Source organism: Notolabrus celidotus, chromosome 10, assembly GCF_009762535.1.
Source record: "Notolabrus celidotus isolate fNotCel1 chromosome 10, fNotCel1.pri, whole genome shotgun sequence".
Classification (NCBI taxonomy): domain Eukaryota; kingdom Metazoa; phylum Chordata; class Actinopteri; order Labriformes; family Labridae; genus Notolabrus; species Notolabrus celidotus.
Window position 1 is genome coordinate 18,063,347 of NC_048281.1, and position 21,365 is coordinate 18,084,711.

At 42.4% G+C, this 21,365-nt stretch overlaps 1 protein-coding gene across 1 annotated transcript in view; it reads right to left on the reverse strand.

The window, feature by feature from the left end:
* The window catches only part of myo10l3 (myosin X, like 3), a 68,532-nt gene that overhangs the window by 2,917 nt on the left and 44,250 nt on the right, over positions 1-21,365 (reverse strand). The window contains exons 16-37 of the mRNA XM_034693108.1: positions 20,999-21,067; positions 18,071-18,153; positions 17,868-17,976; positions 16,612-16,692; positions 14,624-14,748; positions 14,304-14,418; positions 10,287-10,393; positions 8,240-8,641; positions 8,117-8,147; positions 7,185-8,009; positions 6,288-6,411; positions 5,702-5,945; positions 5,514-5,609; positions 5,215-5,308; positions 4,749-4,804; positions 4,501-4,643; positions 3,432-3,626; positions 3,146-3,303; positions 2,592-2,715; positions 2,088-2,385; positions 1,790-1,997; positions 1,504-1,640 (exon numbers count right to left, since the gene is read on the reverse strand). Coding sequence (XP_034548999.1) covers positions 1,504-1,640; positions 1,790-1,997; positions 2,088-2,385; positions 2,592-2,715; positions 3,146-3,303; positions 3,432-3,626; positions 4,501-4,643; positions 4,749-4,804; positions 5,215-5,308; positions 5,514-5,609; positions 5,702-5,945; positions 6,288-6,411; positions 7,185-8,009; positions 8,117-8,147; positions 8,240-8,641; positions 10,287-10,393; positions 14,304-14,418; positions 14,624-14,748; positions 16,612-16,692; positions 17,868-17,976; positions 18,071-18,153; positions 20,999-21,067 — 3,824 coding nt within the window. The remainder of the gene's footprint in view (positions 1-1,503; positions 1,641-1,789; positions 1,998-2,087; positions 2,386-2,591; positions 2,716-3,145; positions 3,304-3,431; positions 3,627-4,500; positions 4,644-4,748; positions 4,805-5,214; positions 5,309-5,513; positions 5,610-5,701; positions 5,946-6,287; positions 6,412-7,184; positions 8,010-8,116; positions 8,148-8,239; positions 8,642-10,286; positions 10,394-14,303; positions 14,419-14,623; positions 14,749-16,611; positions 16,693-17,867; positions 17,977-18,070; positions 18,154-20,998; positions 21,068-21,365) is intronic.

The following is a 21,365-nucleotide window of genomic DNA, read 5'->3' on the forward strand; positions in this document are numbered from 1 at the left end:
ATGAGAAGTTATTACTTTAAAAATGACTATTAAAGCTACGGTAGGCAACACTGTTTCATGCCTTTCACTCACTATCTTAAACTGATATTTTGAATAAATGTGTCTGACCTATGTCTGTGAACAGTCACCTAATCATATCACATATTTAGTCTGAATCAAACAACCAATCGGGGTTAGATTGCATGTAACTAGCCAATCAGGCACAAGCTAGTATCCTCTGGCTTCTGCATGACTTGCATTGGCAGCTCTCTTTCCTTCTATCTGTGGCTCACTCCTCTCCTCGGTGGTGCTGTGAAATGTGCAGCACAGCAGCTGTACAGAGCACACCAGTTGCTTCTTTAAACTTTTGTTGGATGTTTACTGATCAGCTGTTTTAGCAGAGTGATACAAGGAGAGCAGAGGGAGAGGCGGGAGATCGCAGACTGGAGTGTTCATGTTGCTTTCCACTGCTTTAATTATATACCACCTATCATACACCAATACATAATATCATGCCAATATACATATAAAGCACCACTAAAAAGCTAATAATGAACACGAGTGACTCTAATATATGTATAACCACTGATCTGAATTTAAAATAATATTATCACACAAGCTGCACCGATTACTGCAACTCCCTTTTTACTGGTTTGCCCAAAAAATCTATCAGAGAACTGCAGCTTGTTCAAAACGCTGCTGATAGAGGTTTAACAAGGAAAGAGAAAACTGATCACATAACCTCTCTTCTTAAAACTCTGCACTGGCTCCCTGTTTCTTTTAGAATTTATTTTAAAGTTATTTTAATTGTTTTTAAAGCTCTTAACAGCCTCGATCCTCCATACATCCCTGATCTCCTGTCATTTTGTGGATCATAACCCGATCACTGAGGTCCTGGAATGCTTCCCTTTGAAATGTTCCTTGTGTGTCTCACACACGCGCCGACCAGAGAGCTTTCTGTTTTTACGCCCCTAAACTGTGGAACTCTCTGCCTCTGGACATTAAAACTGCGATCTCTCTGGGTGTTTTTAAAAGTAAACTTAAGACTTACCTTTTAAATCTAGCTTTTAATTTAGAGTAATTTATTTTTAGACCTGGACTGCATTATTATTTTTATTATCATTTTAGCCATTATTATTTGAATCATTGCTTTAACATTTATTTATCTTATTTAATTATTTATTTATCTATGTATTTATTGTACTCATCTGATCTTGTTAATGCTACCTTATTTTTATTAACTTTTCTTTCCACTCTTACTTATTTTATTAATTTTACTGTATTGATTTTTTTTTATTTTTAAGTATTTTATTTATAATCATGCCTTTTATAATTTTTACCATTGCTGTTGTTTTCTGTCTCTCTGTTATTTTGTGAAGCACTTTGGGCAACATGTTTATATGTATGAAAGGTGCTATATAAATAAAGTTGAGTTGAGTTGAGTTGAGTTGAGTTGAGTTGAGTTATCACCTATAATTTTGGATTTAGGTTATTGGAAGTTACCTGTGATGATATATAACTCACCTTTCAAATTTGGCTAAAACATCAGCCACTAGCACCCTGCTTTCCACAGCTCTGTCAATAGCGCTGTTGTGTTCAAAGAGTGCAAACATGTTTCTGCTATCCTCCATAGCCAGACCTCTGATCAGCTTCTCCACCACCTGGACAGAGAAAAAAAGATAACAACAATCACAACACTGTTCCAGATCCTGTTTCAGTGCCATAACAGAAAGCACCTGTAGTTTTAAAAGTTTCTTTTTCAGAAGAACATTTCAGGAGGCTCATTTGGTGATGACTTAAGCTCACTAACCTCTCCAGCAGAGGTGTGTGAGTTAATGGAGATCTTGCAGGAGCCGCCTCCATGGCAGTAGACTGTGGTGGTCATCTCCTGTCTGGAGAGCAATGCCATGATCTCCTCCTGACAGGGAACAAACTCTCTGGCCTTCGTCTTCTTCAGAGACTCACCAATGAAATGGGCAAACATTTCGATCTCTGTACAGGGGAACAGCTCCCTGATCCTGAAAACACCCATAAAAAACACAGAGACACAGTCAACTGGAAGTTTCAACCAACTGTGATGATGCCATGCATGGAGAAGTATACTGCACCTTTTTAGGTGAAACTTGAGGTAGCGTAGGATGCCTCTGCTGGGCAGGAAGGTGCAGCTCATGCAGGTTAGGAGATGCCAGTGGGCGCGATTGGCAGGACTGTTGGGGTGCGGGACGTGATTGGTTTGTTTGATCAGCTGGCAGTAAACCTCATCTCTTAATGGCCTCAGGTCCTGACAGGTTTGTAGGATCCCTTGGATGATTGGCACGGGGTCTGACACCGCCTCCATCTCCTGCAGTGAATTGAAAATCTTCAGGGCTTCATCCTGCAGGCTGGTGTAACCCTTTTCCTTTTGCACTGGGACAGATAGACAGAGAGGGGATTATAATTCCAGACTAAAGTGTAATTTCTTATTTTAAGACATTTTAATTGACATGCTACCAGCCAAAGTAATGCTGTAAAATGTGCTGTTCCACTATTTGATGATGATATACAAATGAATGAAACAGAAAATCCCTGTTTTAAGGTTACGGAAAAACCCTCTAAATTCTAACTGCACTCACAGTGTATGCTGACATCTCCATAGGGCAGAGGTAGAAGAGGGGAGTGCAAAGGATGCTGGGTATATCTTAGGATGGGGTTCCTCCAGTATGTCTGCTCCACAGCCTCCACATTCAAACTGCTCTCCTGCACAGACAAAAAACTTGATCAAAGGTCTTAAAGTAAAGAGTGATGACAAATGAATCTGTTCAATGGATTAGATTATTCTATAGAGGAGGAAATTTGTGTTTAAGTAATTTAAGTAAAGCCGATGTGGAAAAAAGAGGCAATCACAAACATGTTGAAGCAGGAAGGGAAAGACATAGAGCAGATCACCGCACACACAGTGAGCAGAAGTACCTCACTTTACTAAAGTGTGTGTCCCTGCCAAAGGTTTGCATGACTGAAAAGAGTTGGAGTTACAAAAATATATCAATTAATTATGAATTATTACTCTGAGCATATTCATATACACACATGTAGCATAAAATCTCTCCCACAGGCAAGAGATTGTTGGCACGACATTAGCAAAACTTATACAATGAAGATGTGAAAAGTCAATTTAATCCTTTGTTACCTTGATGTCCCTGATGAGTTGCTGTGTTGGTGTTTCAATGGGAACTTTGCTGTCTATGGCTCCCTGCATGGCATTCGCCCAGCGCATGGCTTCATTCAGCATTTTGGTGTAGAGACGATAAGAGTGTTTACGTCCATGGACGATTATATTCCAGTAACCTGAGTGAACAAGGCAGAAGGTTATTGAGGACAAATCACTCCAAGAAGAGCATTTTTCAAAAGACACTAAAGTGTCAATTCTTCAGTGTATCTCCTGCTGATGACACTACTGTCGATCATAAACTGACCAGTGTCCTTGAAGACCTTCTCGTCTGGCTGCACCACAGAGCAGAGACTGTTGAGGACCAGAGTTCCTAGTTTGGAGGCAGTGCGCTCTGAAGACTTGTAGTAGTCCAGAGAGTTAGTGGTGAGAACAAACCAGCGCTTCTTCAGCTTCAGAGATGTGCTTTTGGCTCCTGACTTCATCTCTTTATGCAGCCAGCCTGAGAGAGGACAGATAATAACAAGAACTCTAAGATGAAATGATGGCTCCCATCTCCAAAACATTTTTTTTTAACACATTTTGCTTGTGAACTACTAACCAGGGATACCCTACTGTACATAAAACTGCATAAATAATCCAGGGTTCCCACTCTTTTCCAGAGATCATTTTCCAGGACATTTCCAGGACATTTTCAATGATGATCAAGCTGGTATGACAGTCTAAATTTTGTTCCTAATTTAGTTCCTAAATAGTCTAATATGTTCCTCTCATTGGAAGTCTACATTGAATGACATGCAGTCTATGGCTATCCATGAAATAATCTCTTACTTACTTAAAAATTATGGCAAATTGATAATAGAATAATGCAAGCACAGATGTACAGCACTTCACGTTATTAGAGCAACCAAGTAACAATGATGGGCAACTCTCATCTCAGCTTTCTCTTTTTAAAATAAATAAATAATTAGCTCAGTAAGAAACAAAAGAGCCTGCAGCAAAGGAATCTGGAAGCTGCCTTACTGAAATAAATAAAGAAATAATAATAATAATAATAATAATAATAATAATAATAATAATAATAATAATAATAATAATAATAATAATAATAATAATAATCAGAGGACCTTAATAGAACTGAACGACAAAAATGGCCACAAATGTTGAATGGGGATGTGTTTTTTTAACTGTGTCAGGTCGCACGCAGTCATGTTGGAATAATTTTCCAGGACAATATGTGATTTTCCTGGACATTTGACTTTTTCTCCCATTTTCCAGGTGTTTTCCAGGGCTGGAAAACTGGTCAACTGTTTTCCAGGTTTTCCAGGACGCGTGTGAACCCTGTAAAATCTTTAAGTGTGTCTCAGCAGACTGACCTCTGACTATGAACTCCTGTCCGTCCACCTTTGAGTCTCCTTTGGATTTCTGCAGCAGGCCGATCCAGTGGTGCATCTCCTCGGGTGTGTCTGTGTTGCAGTGGATCACGCGGTTAGCTGTGATGATTACAAACGAGTTGGGTCTGCAAAAGAGAAGATACACATGTCGTTATACCACATGCAGGTTGTCATACCAATCAGAATGGGATTTAAACGTATTGGTTAAGTTTTTATTGTCTGGGCCTCACCTGTCTGGGTTGTCTGATGCACAAACTGAATCAATCAAGCCCACATCTAGTGTGCCCTGTACAGACAAAAAAGAGGAAAAAAAGTGATTAGTTGTCCATTTGCAAACATTTCACTAGACTGGCTTTCCAAAAGAGACACTTAAATCAGTTCTAGAGATTGCATTACAATTCCATTATTAAACAGATCAAGGTAGCATACAGTGGCTTCACAATAAACATTACAGACTGGTACTTAAAGCATGAAATAAATGATTCTCTGAATGATATCATTTTGGTGTCAATAAGATGTAGAAATGGGGTTGAGGTTGAAAAGGTCAAGGGGTTCCAAACAAAGTCAGGGTGACTATATAGCCCCAAATCAAGCCCACCATACTTCAGCTAAGTCAGTTACACGCTCCATCATTCCTGGTGAAAAATGAGAGTTGAAGCAGGGGCCCCAGCAGTAAAGAGGTAAAACAGCACTAACCACAGCATTCTTGGGGTTGGCCTGTTCATGGTGCATTTCCACTAGCTGCTCTGGGCTGGCGCTGTGGACCCGACTCAGCACATTGAACCAACCGCTGGACGAGGTCGGAGGGAATTCAGAAAGTTTAAGTCAGCAAACACTAGATTGATAATTACACCATGAACTTCCACTGGCAACCACAAGGGGGAACTTTATTTCCACACATCATTTTAAATGAGGATGATGACAAAGTAACACACTACCTAGGAAACAGCTAGAGTTTGTCTATGAGCTCTATAGGACATGTTGATAACATGTACCTGGCATCTTCTGGAGACTCTGCATAGATGTGGTAAGTCCTCTCCTCTGTGACAATGTTGAGTGCGTTTTCCTTTTCATGATTGTCCACTATATCCCTGAAAAGAGACCCAGAGGAGACCAGAATTAAGTAAAGAAAAGAAAAACAGATTTACCGCCCCACAACGACTGGACTGGAGCAGAGTCTTACTTTGCTGTACGGACATCGATGGTTCCTTTCAGCTTCTCTTCGCTGTCGTTCTCAAAATACATGAGCTTTGACTCGCGCAGCACAAACCAGCGCATCTTCCAGTTGCGCCGAGACAAAGTGGACATTCCTCCTCCTTTCTTGTAAAGCCAGCCAGATTTGAGGGAGTCCTGCTTGGCTCTGAACCACATGAATGTTTCATCCTTCAGGACGCACCATCTGCGACGCCAGGGGATCATCAGACCACCTGAAAGGAGAGAAGATGGGATGTTTAATGTTGCTGTATGCTAGGAGTAGGAAGGGTAAATACAGACATTATTAAATACCCTATTTAAAACCTCCTAAAAATACCTTCACTAACTTTCACACACAAACAATTACGTGGTTTCTCTGGAAAAACTTAGTATGAAAAACAAAAGGACACAAAAAGGTAAACAGTATATAGAAAATGAATCTATATAAATAAAGTAGGCATACAAAAAACAAAGAAAGCCTGTTGGAGTTTTCTGAAGCATCTATCCCAGTGGTGCTCAGCTTTGCAGAAATCATCTGCATGCCTGCTGGGCAGTGGCTCAGTAAAACTACTCACTCTTCATGTAGAGGTAGCCATGGAAGTATGGAGGCCCGCTGCCGTTCAGTAGATGCACTCTCCCATTTGAAATCTCTTCATCTGTGTCCACATATCCATCGTTGTCATCATCGCTGTCAATGAACTGCAGCACCAACAACAGCATTAGTGATGGGAGATACACAGAGACAGACAATGATTAAAAAACGGAATCATTTCAATATTAAACATGCATATCAGCTCTGTCATTTTAAAGAGGAAATGTTAGTTGTTGTTGTTTTCTAAAGGCCATAAGTCTGAGTCTACTCCTCACAAAGTAGCCCAAATCTGTCATCACGTTGTAAATCATCCTCATGATAACACACACACACGTGCTTGCACATGCATACGAACACAATTACTTCTTCCCCTTTCAAATTTTGCTGACCTGACAGAGTCAGTCATAGCTCTCTGCTTGACTAGCAGTATCTGGGAATAGATTCACATGCTCATCAGCCGAGCCAAAACAAAGAGTACAGCAGCGTTTCCCTGGGATTGAAACACAAGCAGCGCCCCATGATATGTTTAGGGAAGATTCTTGCTTGCACCTGTCCACAATAAATATTCAGCACGCAGTTTAGGTGTTTAGTCAATACAACAGGAGGATGATGCACACTGTGAAGATTTGGTTTGGTGTCAGAGGCTTAACTTAAATCTGACACGGAAGTGGGAAATAAAGTAGTTTATGTTTTGTTATCATTTAAGGCCAAATTTGTTTAAAGGCATTCTTTTCTTTTTTACTATCATTTCTTTCCCAAAGTTTACACTTTTATTTGCTCAATTAAAAAGAAATATCCTCCTCTTCTCCAAAATGGTAACCCCATCTGGATCCAATCTGTTGCATTGCACAGAAATCATTTGTAGCCTGTAAGTTCTCACCGAATCTGAGCTGCCCCTGAATGAGTCCAGGCTGTTCTGGGTGCAGGAAGATTTCCGCAGCACCTCCTCGTCTGTAATATGGCCGTCGTTAGTGCTAGCACCTGAGCTCCCATGAGCCTCCTCAAACTCCTCCTGATCATAGTCTGACTCTGCGTCATGCAGGCTTGTCTGTGTTGGTTCCTCACATCCAGGCTCAAAGTCTGACCTCCTGCCTGTCCTCCTCCTTTCTCCGTTAGTGACCACAGCAGGAGCAAGAGGAGGTCTGGAGGTTCTGGATTCTGAGATAGAAGGGGCATGGCTCAGCCCGTTTGGGGTAAGAGGGGAGAGCTTTGAGGGTGCAGAAGATGAGGCAGGGGAGGTGGGAGAGACCATTTGTCCTTCTGAAAAAGCAGGAGGAGGAGGGGGGATACTTTTGAATACTTCCTTATCCAGGGGAACTTTAGCCGGAGGAGGGAAGTCTGGTAGAGGAATGCACTCGTCCTCAGCATGGAATCCCTCATCCACCTCCTCCTCAGCCAGAGGGGCAGTGGATTCAGACGGGTCATGGAGGTTCTCCTCACTTGAGAGGGACGGCTCCAAACCACCAAAGTCCAGGAGCTCCAAGAACTCAGTGGCCACACGGGAAGCTTCCTTCTCCAGTCTGTAGATCTCAGCATCTCTCATCTGGCGGAGCTCCTCATGGGAGACGTCTCCGAGGAGGGACACGCCGTCCTCCTGCTGCTTCTGCAGACGCTCAATCTCCCTCTCCAGGCGCAGGATCTCCTCCATCTGACGGCTCTCCTCCTCAGAGGTGTAGCTGCTTGAGAGAGTCTGAGACAGCTCCTTCTGTAGGTGGGACAAAAAAAGACATAAGGGGCAAATCTTAATACCTTAAGCCACATTACATTCTTGTTATGTAAATTATATTTTATTACACTGTTTAAAGAAATTACCTTCTGACAGACACCGTTTACTATCGAGCTCCTAAAAGAGAAAAGCAAAAAGGATTTGGGATGAAGAATAATCAAACTCATTAGACATCAACATACAGAGTATCCAAAAGTCATTAAATCTACCTTTTCTCGTCTGCCTTAGCTGCCATCCTCTTCCCTTCCTCTTCCTCCTTCATCAGCCTCAGCTCCTCCTCCCGTCTCCTCAACTCCGCTTCCACTAACCGCTGCCTCTCCTCCTCCTCTTCCCTCCTCCTCTTCTCCTCCTCCTCCCTTTGTCTCCTCTCCTCCTCTACTCGCCTCTTCTCTTCTTCCTCTTCCCTCCTCCTTCTCTCCTCTTCCTCTTTCTCTTGCCTCTCCTTCTCTTCCTTGAGCTGGAGGAAGAGGGATCTCGCCCGCTGGCCTCTGTGGTGTTTCTGCAGGATAATGGCGGCGAGGCGTATGCGCAGGAAGACGCGTCTCCAAAAGTGAGCGCGATAGTTTTTCTGGATGGTGATGACGCTGGACCGAACCCTCTTGTACTGTTTCCTGTTGGGGAAAAACAAATACACACTTTCAAACTCGGCCACATTTTGGTTAAGTTGAACAAATTGAGTTCCATTGCAGACATGTTGGGACGTTGCTGCATCATCTCCTCCAATCTGCCCACTGTTATTCTTTGTGTACATAAACAGTCGGGTAAAAAAGCCTGAGCATTGTGAATTGTGCAATGTTTAGAGTCTGATGAGCCATTGTGGCTGTGTGGGCTGCAGTGTTTAGCCCTGTGACTAAGCCCCATCATCCACACACTGCACATGCATTGAGTACACGTATAAACACAAGTACACACACAAGCACACACGTGACCCACAAAGGACCACACACACTGCCTTTGAATCTGTGACCTTTAGCCCGGCCTTGTCTCCACAGTAATGACTCTGTGGCCTCTGACTGCTCTAATGTTACACATAACAACACAAAGGCTCTACTTGTGCCTTACGTTGACTCTGGTAGGAATGGAACTCGCAACCTGTCATCAGTCTCTTTATACTCTCTCATCAAACCCTTCAGAGGACTCTCGATGTGACCTCATGTACGGCAGCACACAGGTGGGACACAACTACAGTGCGTGCCGAGGGGTGTCTGTGTGTGCAGATTTTTAAAACTGCGGCAGTGATGGATGTCCTGTCTGACAGCCAGAAGGGGGAGAAGTGGAAAAGTTGCGGCTTTGGCTGTGAGAGAGATTTATCCAGGGGATGAAAACATCATCAGCTGATAGTTATCAGGGAGAGTGAGAGAGGCTTTAATTCAGTGGTGCTTTTAAATCTGAGGTCCAACTGAGAGGGCATGACCTGTGCGTGACTCCAGATCACTCTGTCTTTGCAAGATATACTCATCAAGGGTGAGACGATAACTTTTAAAACAGAAACTCCCAGAGTTGCTAAAAGGTTGAAAGAATCCCAAGTGACTGGAGTAATAGGATCCAAATGAGAGATATATTCGATTCCAGATCATTTGGAAAAAGTCAGGTTTAACTTTTGCATCCATTTTAACACATTTTCCCAGTCTAGAAAGACCCAAAGAAATCTGCATATTCAGCATTTTTTGTGCAATTTTTGTAATGACTTTTAAAGTGACAATTTACCTCGTTCATTTTCCTTCTATAAAGTCTGAGGTGGATATCATCATTAAAAGTTGAGAACAAGCAATCCTCAGGGCAGGAGCTTCCATTCAAAGTTGATAGTTCAACACTTTGGGTTAAGGGATATAGTATGTGTTAGGTGGAACACATTTCTTCAAACGTCTGCAAAACATACAGTACTCTTTGGAAACAAGATATTTTAAAGTTCTGTGGATTTCAACAAAGCAAAGCACAAGTTGGTAGTGTCTGCTCCACGCTGGCTCATAAGGCATATTTCATCCCTGTGATGAAATAACTGTCCTTTTATTGCTCTAGTGAACCTGCAACGTCTGCATGTATACTGTAAATGAACTTACATAGCACAAGCGCACACACAGACCAAAAGGTAAACACATGTGCAAAGGCATGCACATACACATGTACACATAACCCCCTCTGAAAACACACACACGCAGGCTGAACACCTCTACTGCAAAACAAACACTGACATCTGTCGCTGCCACTCAGTCCCCCCCTCACTCCTCCTCCTACCCCTCTACTTCTTCCACTCACCTTGCCACATAGCTGAGGATGTGGGCGCGGATCACCATGCCAGCCCGGCGCCGCACCTCTTCCCTCTCCTTCTCCAGCCTTTGCTCCAGGGCCTCCTTCAGGAACACCTGCGGGACGAGCAGCGCCACGGCCCACAGGGGAGGGACAGAGACAGAGACAGAGAGACACAGACAGGGAGGGAAGAGGATGGGGGGAGGAGGTAGGGGAAGGAGACAGGATGGGTTAGTTCCTCTCCTTGGTTTGGCTGCAAAAAGAGGGCCAACAGAGATGTGAAGGGCCCCTGTTGTCTGTTGGCAGCACCCTGTGCCCGCTGCAGAGGAAGCTGTGGTGCAGCTGAGGCTAGCAGGTTAGCTGCTCCTCCTGACTGCAGAGTGGAGCAGGGGAGAGAACAAGCACCGGGACTGCAGTGTCGCTGCTAAAGCTGCTGCTGCAGAGCCTCATTGTGTTTAGGCGTCCTTCCTGAGCGTTTCCCTACTAATGCTGCTACTGCTGCGCTGATAGCTCGACTGACGTGCGCAGGCAGAAAGGCACAGAGAGGGAGGGGAGGGGAGAGGAGAGGAGGGATGGAGAGATGAGGGGGAGGGATGGTGGCTGGTGTCCAGATAGAAAGCCACACCCCTCCTTACTCTTATGAGGAAGAAAGAAAGAAAGAGTTTGATTAACCCTTCCCTTGCTCTTGGAGACTTCTTTAAAAGTTGGTACTCTCTCTGTGGGACGTTTCACAGCCTGCAGCTCTTTCTGCACTCAAACACATGCAGGAAATGAACATAGAGTCGCCACATGACTTTATAAAACATAATCAGATTTCAAATGTCTGACTAGGTTTCAAGGCTGGGAGATCCAACCAGCTGTGTATGTGGGTTTATGTGATAATGCGATATCTGTTGCTAGCCAGAAGGATCAACTGCCGCTATAAGAGGGGGGGAGACTTTTGACTGTCTGCATATGTGTGTGTGTTTGTGTGTTCCCCAGATGTTCCACTAATCAAAGGATCCCACAGCTGCCTCTGTAAAGTCTGTGAGAGGAGGAAGCTTCCTCTTCGTCCACATCCTTCCCACGTCTGTGAAACAAACGGCTCCTAAAAACTCAGACACACATATACACACAATCCGTGCAACGTCACCCAAGCCCCTAATTCTGGGCACACACTTCCTCTGCTCTGCACACAATCAGGACGTATAATTACACACAGATTGTTTCAAAGGAAATGTACCCCCCCTTCCTCCCTACATTGACTCTCTCAGACCCCTTCCCACAACCCACACTACATTACCCTGAGCCCAAAAATATTATGCTGCCATCAAAAACACAAGCATGTGGACACAGACTCAGACATTTTTTTGGGGGTCTCAAATTAAATGTTTCTATGTATGTGTATAGTTTAAAGCAGAGCAGTCATCAGCAAAGTCAGCCACAGGTCAGAGTGTTGACCCCGGTTGCAGAGAGTAAAAACAAGCTCTCTCTCTGAAGTGACTGTGTGAAAACTTTAATATACATTGGCATGTGTTTAAATGTGGTTTTTCAGGGCTTATACATTCATTAAAAACAAACATATGGTTCACATTAAACATTTTTGGTCCCCACGTATATCACAGCGTGCCATGTGTGCAGCTGAAACTATTCATAGCAGTGCCAGCCAAATGGGGGTATAACAACAAAATTATCCAAAAGGGAACCAACAAACTTTAGACGTCTAAGTGATTCAGCCACCATGGAGGAACCACAACTTAAGACAGGAAGCAGCAGAGGGAGATATGGGGACTCAAGAGAGCCAATATAACTGTTTTATTTATATCCTTCTAGTGTTGTGTCGAGGCATGAATGCTGATTTCAACATGAAGCAACGAAGGTTTGACCATCAGGATGAAAAAGTCACTGAAGGTTAATCATTTAATGAAAGTGTGGAGACAAATAGGGGGCTTTTAGGGGGTAGTTGATCATTGTTTGAAATAAAGACGCAGGGAGTTCAAGAAAGAAAGAGAGCTGGGAAAGAGGGGTGAAAGATAAGAGCTGTATTGCAATGAAAGTTTCATTTTCATTACTTTCCTCCAACCTCTCCAACTCTTCGTCACCCCGTCCAAATCACTCACCCGGACTTCCCTTCCAGCTACAATAAGGCGGACTCAGGATTACTGTAAGCCCCCCGCACTGGGTCACAGTTACAGTAACAGTTGTTGGTGTCAGGGTTTTGAGGAATAGCCATGGAACTCTGTGGTGGTCAATGGGAGAAAAGTAGACTGACCACAACCGGCCTGAAAAATCTTTGGGCCGTGAGTCATGGTTTGGGGCCGTCCAGGCGAAGGCAGACATTAACAGCTTGTGAGCAACAGCAGCTTGACTTTCTGTGAAGGACTCAGTCAAAGAAGGCAACAGATTCAAGCTAAATGCTATCATGACTTTGGCTTTTTTTGGAACTTTAAAAATCCCACAGATCCCAAGAAAATGCTTGATAACATGGACATCTCACTAGTTGGATGCTTTTAAAAGCATGTTAATCATATACTGTATTTATTCATTTTCAGCCAGCAGCTCAATCATGTGTGTGTGTGTGTGTGTGTGTGTGTGTGTGTGTGTGTGTGTGTGTGTGTGTGTGTGTGTGTGTGTGTGTGAGTGTGTTTTTTTACTTGTTTTCATCACATTGTAGGTACAAACATCACATCACATGATCAGATTAGCGAGACCACAGACTGGATCTAAAACATGGAATGAGTCACTAGGTTCCAAAAGTGACACTAATACAGAAGAGCTCAAAACATGCTGTGACTGCTCTGGTTACACAAGTCGTCTGATTAAAGAAGACACTTATTATCAGATACGTAATTACCTCACTTAATTTCTCCAGTGGGGTCATATGGCTCGTTTCCACCAAGCGATCTGGTATGGATCAGTACAGTTTGGTCGGATTGGTAACGCCTGATCCTGTTTGCGTTTCTACAGCCAACCGTGCCCTACTTGGTGGACGGCGTGTAAGCCGGATGCCAATAGCCGCATCAGCTATATAATAGCGTGACCTCATGGCAGCGCGACACAGTGTACTCCGCTAATGAATGCAACAAAGAAGAAAAACACGAGGAAAGTCTGCACCTCCGCGCTCGACCATGGAACGCTGTTTCTTGACGCCATTTTCAAACCAAAAAAAGTTATCTTCCTGAAGTCCACTGGAGATTTAAAGATGGCGGGGTTATGTGTTGTTCTTTATTACCGCTGTCGCACAGGAAGTGACGATTCTTTAGACCAATCAACGGACTGCAGTGTTTCTATCTCCACCTTCTGGGGTCGGATCAGTATGTCTGGCACCCCAACAGAAGGGTACCAAAAAGTGGGAAGGTACAGCTCGGTAATTTGGGGACCTGTCCAGGTTTCAGTCAATGGAAACGCCACAAAATGCATGATGTACTGAGACGAACCAAACTGAACCGCTTGGTGGGAACGGGGCTATAGTCTCAATCACTAGTTTCTAGTCCTCTTCAATTAACTTGATCAACGTGAGGGTCTTTTAGTAAATTATTATCCCATTTAAGGTCAAATCTATGCCAAAGTGAGGTATGTTTTGAGGCGTGGCCACCTGTGATTGACAAGTCCCAACCATCATCAAAACATGTGCACTAAATATCAGAAAACAAAGATGGCCAAAAACAAAATTTGGAACTTGAGGATTCAAACAAGAGTTCATAAACCAATGGTTGACCTCACCTCGGTGGCTAAGCCCACTTTTCTTTACTGTCTATGATGGAAGGATGGAAGGTTCTTGTAAGGTAAACAGAAATTGTGATGTTTTAAGACTCAATGATTGGATAATGTAAGGGATAAGGTTGACAGAAGGTTAAGATTTGAGTCTACTGTGGGTTAGAGGTTACGTTCTCTACAAGTACCAAGAGCTTGAATGTACTGTAAGTCAAAGAAATGTCCTCCTTAGTGACAAAAACAAGTTTGAGCTTGCATTTGTTTCTGTGTGTGTGTGTGTGTGTGTGTGTGTGTGTGTGTGTGTGTGTGTGTGTGTGTGTGTGTGTGCTGCACCTTTGTCTTTCCCAGCTGCCACCCTTTCTTCGCTTTGTCATGAAGTGTTAGAAGCTCTGAGCTGCTCTCTTTCTCGTCATCTGTGTGGATTTTGTTATTCACGATCATCTTGTACCTTTGGAAACACAAACACACACAAACACAGACATTTAAATAAACAAGAACAGCAGAAGGCAACATTCTTTTTTTGAGATTTCAACAAGAGAGCAAGATTTTGTTTTTGTGTGGTTTGTTCTTTTCGATTGTCAAACATACATAAATCACATTCAGTGAGTCAATAGTTTTGTTGTGCACAGTATCTCTTTTGGTATGTTGCTGACCTGCTGAAGAAATCCTTAAAAGTTCTGCGGACAGGGAATCCAGCTCTACGGATTTTCACAGTTTCCAGCATTCCGGAGTATCTCAGCTGGTTCAGGACCACATCAGGATCAAACTGGTTGGCCTTCTGTGGATGAAACACAATGAAACTTCATGAAACCAACAACAACAAAAAAAACATCAACTAGTTCCTCTCCAGAGATAACACCCACAGCTCTATGTGCATTAGATTATGTCATTTTACATCAACAGCTTTGCATTGAAAGTTGAATTGCATGCAGGTCTTTTCAGCACTATATGCTGATTATCTGTTAGTGGAACATTTGGGACAGCTGAACACTGCAGGCAAATATAATCTTCCCCTGTTGAGCCAACTCACCTATTCAAATGCTGAGTCAAGTTAAATCTGAGCTAAAAAGTAAATAACTATGGTGAGTGCTATCATTTTACCTTAACAATCAGGTTGCTGCACAGAAAACTCACGCTATCAGACAGAAACCCGAACAGCTTTGAGCAACCAGGGGGAGGCTTTTTCTTTCTGAAATAATCAACTGCATTGTTCACAGCTCACTGGTGATCCTCAGGCCTGCTTATCAGAGAGGATCTATGACGTCTGCTGCCTCACACCTCTGCACAGGCGGCACTATCGCTCAAAGGGACCACACGAAGGCCATTGTCACCCGGAGGTCACACAGCGCTGCTAAAGCCCCGCACAGGGCTGCAGCATTCCCCAAATGTGTCAGGCTAATTACAGGCTAATGCTAGGTATGGATGGAAACAGACACACACGCTTGCATGTGTTCATGTTAATAATCAAACACATGCACATATATGTGCACTCCTCTGAGCTCTGAACTCTGCTCTTTAGCGGAGGGTTAAGGCAGCTGAAAGAGGTATAGCATGCATGTTGACTTGTTTGAGTGAAAACAAGTTGACCCTTCCCTCTGTGACAGTTTTTCCCAGAAGAGTAAGTGCAACCAAATTGCACACATACGTTCCATGTAAGTGTGTGTGTGTGTGTGTGTGTGTGTGTGTGTGTGTGTGTGTGTGTGTGTGTGTGTGTGTGTTTGTGTGTTTGTGTGTGTGTGTGTTTGCATGCATGCAATCATGTCAGCGGATTGTGCACGCAATCCTGTCATTCTGCAGGATTAATGTAGGCACGGCTTGTTCCATCTTGAGAGCAACTAAGGCCAGGTGAGCAAATGTGATGCAGAGCCAATGAGAGACCAGAAGAAAAGAAAAGAAAAGAAAAGAAAAGAAAAGAAAAGAAAAGAAAAGAAAAGAAAAGAAAAGAAAAGAAAAGTAAAAAAAAAAAAAAAAGGGGCAGGTGGAGGGAAAGAAGGTGAAAGGAGGATAGTGAAGTTTCCATGTCATTAAGTAAACCAGAAGGTGTGGAATGACACTCAGGGACAGAGAGGGAGGGAGCTTGGCAGAGCGATCGCTACACAGAGAGCACCAATAAGTGACAGAGAGAAGTCTGCTGGATCACAGAGCAGCTAGCTCACTCTGTCACACAATTTAACACTTCAATATGAAATACAAAGTGTCTGAGGGTGAAGATTTTAAGAGTCTGCAGTTATTTGGTAACCAGTTGTGATGGACTAACAATCCTCAAAATGGATGTCAGCCAAGCCACTGCAGCTGGAGCAGCCAGCAGTGACCTCTAACCTCTGGTAAAGGGAATAAAGCGATAGGAATGTGCTGCTACACAGTCTCTTTATTTGAGGAAGCACAATGTGGGTCTTTGCACCAAAGCTTGAAGCAGTGTACAAGTAATGAAAATTTGCAGTAAAAATGAGCAAAACAGTTCAGTGGTTCATTTACATGACTCAGCAGTAACCAGACTTAAGACCAAATATTAGCTCTGAGCAATGGGAGCTATAAATAGCACAAAGGAGGTTTAACTTTGCAGGGGCTGACCTTGACAAAGCCTGGAAGGGTTTCTGATATTTTTTTTTTTTTTTGGTGCAATGAAATTTGCATGACCTACCTTGTCCATGTTTGGTTTGATGCAGCGTACAAAAAAGGGGTTGGAGGCACTTAGTGTGGCCATCAGGGAGTGGAGAGAGTCCTGAAACACATCAGCAACAAGAGGATTAATCTCAAGACAATACATTTTCTCACGTAAATATTCATATGTGTGCTTCTCACATTATGAACAATAATTTGGCTAAGTAAATATGTATGTTGTAGGTATTTTTAATACTTCATGGACCAGTTCTTTCCCAGACAAACACACACACACTTGCAAACAGACATATATAGAACAAGTAATGAAGTGAGGCTTGTCTGGATTGTTCTTTCTTTTAAGATTTTGCAGTATCACAACATGCAAGCTGTTGCTTTACATGTATAATGTACAATACTTCAATCTGTAGCACAAAAAAAATACTTGAGTACAGTTTAAGTATTTCAACAAACAGCACTTGGGCATACATGCTTGGTTCCTGTTCATCACTATTACAGGGCAATTCGAACTATTCAGTCATAACTGAACAATAAAACAGAAATCCTGAAATGAAACATTTTTAATTAGAAAAAGTGAGTGTGCATAAAATTAATAATTGTGGACAAAATGCATCAAATAGTGAAGATTTGGTTTAACTATTTACCTTCCACTTTTGACAGGCTATTACTCAGTTCATATTTACTTTAACACACACAGTAATACACACACAAACCCACACTCTGAGGACCCTTGAACCTCACAGGCTCTGTCAGCCCTGCTCTCCTCAGACAGTCTGTCTCCAGCGAGGCCGGGCCTGGCAGAGTCGAGCGTGATTGGCCCCTGGTTGGCCCCTCTCTGCCCAGCCATCAACCCTAATCCCCTGGCTTTAGGCACTGTAGGCCAGGGCAGCCTGCCAAATCCTCCCCTGCTCCCTCCCTCCCTCCTTCCGCACTGCAGTTAGGACATGCTAAGCTAAGCCCTTCGGTCTACCCCCTCCTCCTCTGCAAAAACCACATATTTCATACATCCCATCACCCATCATTCTCTGCAGATCAGCAACACTGACGGCACTTTCCTCCCCTGTGTCTCTCTGTGATTCCTACCCTCATTTTTTCTCTCTGCCCGCGTGCTCACACTGATCCCACCAAGACAGAGAGCCAAATGTTAAGGGTTAAGTGATAATTACATGCAGCAGAACATGGGAGACTATTGGCTCATTGTCTGAGTGGGGACACAATCATACACTCACGAGTGCTGAACAGGGAGCGATATTTATCTGACAGAAGCTTCAGTCTCACCCTAAACTGAGAGCTGACGGTGGGTTTGCGCCGTGCTGTGCCCATCTTTAGGGTCTCATCTCCATTTCTGCTACCGACACGCTCAAAGAGGTCATAGATAAAGTCCAGCCTGCGGACACAGTCAGAGGGAAACAGAACACAGTTGTGGAAAACTTGCAAATTAAGTAGAGCATACAGGTGTGTGGAGGGCGAGAGTGTGATACCTGCTGTCTTTGAGGATGAACAGGATGTCATCTCTAAAGGTGTCTCTGTTCTTTTCTAGGATCCCACGCACATCATAAAGCACCTGAAATAGTGATAGAAATAAAAAAGTTGAGACAGATCAGATTTGGATGACATTTTAATCAAAGCTCCTGTAAGGAAGAACTTTTAATTTGTGTCGATTTTGGCACCCTCTGTGGACAAAATGGTACTTTTTTTTAATCTCATATGTTATTGTATTGTATATGCAAGAGTAATGTTTTCTGATAAAATATCACATCCTGTTGTCTTCTATCAGTCAAGCATAACACTCTCTATGAATAAAGGCCTTGGACAATGTATGAAAAGTCTCTTTTTTTCATTACCTATTCTGACATCGATCCAACACCATTTACAGGTATCAGAAATTACTACCCAGAAACAAGAATTCTTCTTATTCTCAACTCAACTCAACTCAACTCACATTTATATAGCACCTTTCATACATAAAAACATGCAGCCCAAATAGCTTCACAAAATAACAGGGACAGAAAACAGCAGCAATGGTAAAATTATAAAAGGCAGGATTATAAATAAAATACTTAGAAATAAAATAAAAACAATACAGTAAAATTGATAAAATAAGTAATAGTGGAAAGAAAAGTTTAAAATAAGGTATCGTTAACAAGATCAGATGAATACAAGAAATAAATAGATAAACAAATAATTAAATAAGATAAGACAGGGCTGAAACTAAGCTAGTCCAAATGAAAAGCTAGATTAAAAAGGTAAGTCTTAAGTTTACTTTTAAAATGAATTATTATTCATTATCTATTTAGCTTGTTGTAGGTTATGTAGAGGCATCAGTATTCATTTCTGTCTGTTTCAAAACCAGCTAAAAACTCCTCACAGCAGCTTTAAAATGATATATGACAAGACTTTTTTGTGTTACAGCATAAAAAAGACAGGTCAAAATCAAATGTATTCAAAATAAAAATTATAACACCATACAAAGATTAGGTAAAGCTGTGTAAATTACACACATCTGCCATATACATGATTTATGCAGTGAGAAAATAAACATAGCTATACTAGTAGCTACAATATACTAGCTATCTAATTGTATAACTGTTGACTTTGTATTGAACTAGTATCCTCTTTTTGAGTTGTCATACAGAAACCTCTTGACAGTGTGTTTGTGTGTGTTTTCCCTGTACAACATCATATTACGTGTCCCGTGTTTTGTTGAACTGAATTGAATTAGTGCTGTTTTATATCAGGTCTCTCTTGTGATTGATACCTCATGTCCGAATGAGATTACCTGTCTTAATGAAATGAAAATAATTTTGTTTGGATGTTTTTATTGTGAGCTACTAATGGACCAAATTAACTTCAAGCTAACTCTGTTACAATACAGCCCATGTCTTTCTGCATTTGGCCCTTTATCATGTAAAATTAAAAACCCTGAACTATAAGTTAATATGCGTGCACATAAGAGCTGTTGTTAATTCAGTATCATTGTTATCACAGTTTTTGATCAATTAGACTAAACATAGGATTAGAAAAGAAGCTCATTGGTCCATTTTTACATGGAGTTTATTTATCTTCTGAGAGCTCAACATCCAGACTGGAGGATACATGTCTTCAGAAGGACATAATCACATATATGTGCACTCAGTGTGACATGATCCGGCCTGTAAATGTGTGTTTGCGTGCTGGGTATGAACAAAGATAACAGTGGAGGGGCCTCTTTGAGAGCAGCGGAGTGCCTCTGTGTTAATACAGTCACCTGTTGAGTTTCGTTCAGCCTTCGTCCTGGCAACACAGCATTCCTCTGCTCGCCCTGACCCACAATCATTCACTGAGTGTGTGTGTATGTGTGTGTGTGTGTGTGTGTGTGTGTGTGTGTGTGTGTGTGTGTGTGTGTGTGTGTGTGTGTGTGTGTGTGTGTGTTTGCTAATGCATGTGTGCTCCAGTGCAATGAAAATAAAAGTTTCTAGAAACGATTTAATGCAAGACAATGTCTAGAAATAACGTGAAAATGCTGGCTGTAATCTAATCCGGAGCATACTAGAGTGTGTATATGAGCTTGTATTCACAGCTGTGTGTGTACTATAATCCAATAACCACCCCTATCCCCCATTCCCTCAAGCCCTGAGGCTCATGGAGAACCATGAGATTTCAAACTTGACGACACGTATATTTATAAATCACAGACACACTAATTACTCTCCATTCATCTCTCATTGAAACTCTTACAAAAGGTTCTCTGTGTCTTCCTGCTTCAGGTTTATGTTCACCAAGATAGTGAGTTGAGATGGACTCTTAATGCTGCAGAGAAATGGCGTTATCATACATTTTTTTGTTTTAGTTATCGATTTGAGGCACATGAAATGTTTATGTTTGACTCCTAAGTACATAAGGTGTGCTGGATTTTTTTGTCTTGTTCAGCGAGAGACTCAATTTAAATTGAATGCATTTCGCTGGAGCTACACAGATAATCAAATCAATGAGAGGATGCTTCCATTTCCCCCACTCAACTCACGGCACCGTTTCAGATAACAGAAGGAGCTTTCAGAGAGGCGGCTAAAGTCTCCAGTCCAGGGAGAGTAGAGGGAGAGAGAGAGAGGGAGAGGGAGAGAGAGAGACAACTGGTAGGCCTGCCTGTCCTTTCTGGACCGAGTCATTACCATAGACATCCATGCCAGGCTTGTGACTGAGCTGCCACACTCACACTGAGGAGACCTTGTCTGAGGAAGGCTTCATAGGGTCATTCTTCATCAGGGCCAATCTCTACCCCCCTTTGCAATATCAACCTCTTGATTTGTGCTTCTTCACAGATCATTCAGCCCCTTTTATTTTCCACCAGCAGTCATATCCATCATCATTTATGGATGACAGTGAAGCAGCTTTGCAGTAGACAACCTGTGTGTGTAAGTCAAGTTAATTACCTCTCCAGCGTAGTGCTTGATGCCAAACTGGTGGTCATTCACTCTGGGCTTCACATAGTATGGATTAGTCTAAAAGGAAGGAAAAAAGTACAAGTGACTTTCAGAAAAAGAGAAAGAGGGAGAGGAAGAGAAAAATCTAGGCACACATGCCGTCAATTACTTCATTAGACACCTACCCGACAGCAGTTTCAGACATTAAAAATCATTATAAAGAAATATTCAATCTTCATGCTCATGGTATTATTTGCTTTTGTAGTGCATACAAAGTGATCAGTATTACGTTCAGAGTCTCAAAGAAGCTAAAATTTGAGCTTTGAGCCGCACAGCTTACCTCCTCCTAACCATTCCCCCTTTGACCTTAAAACTC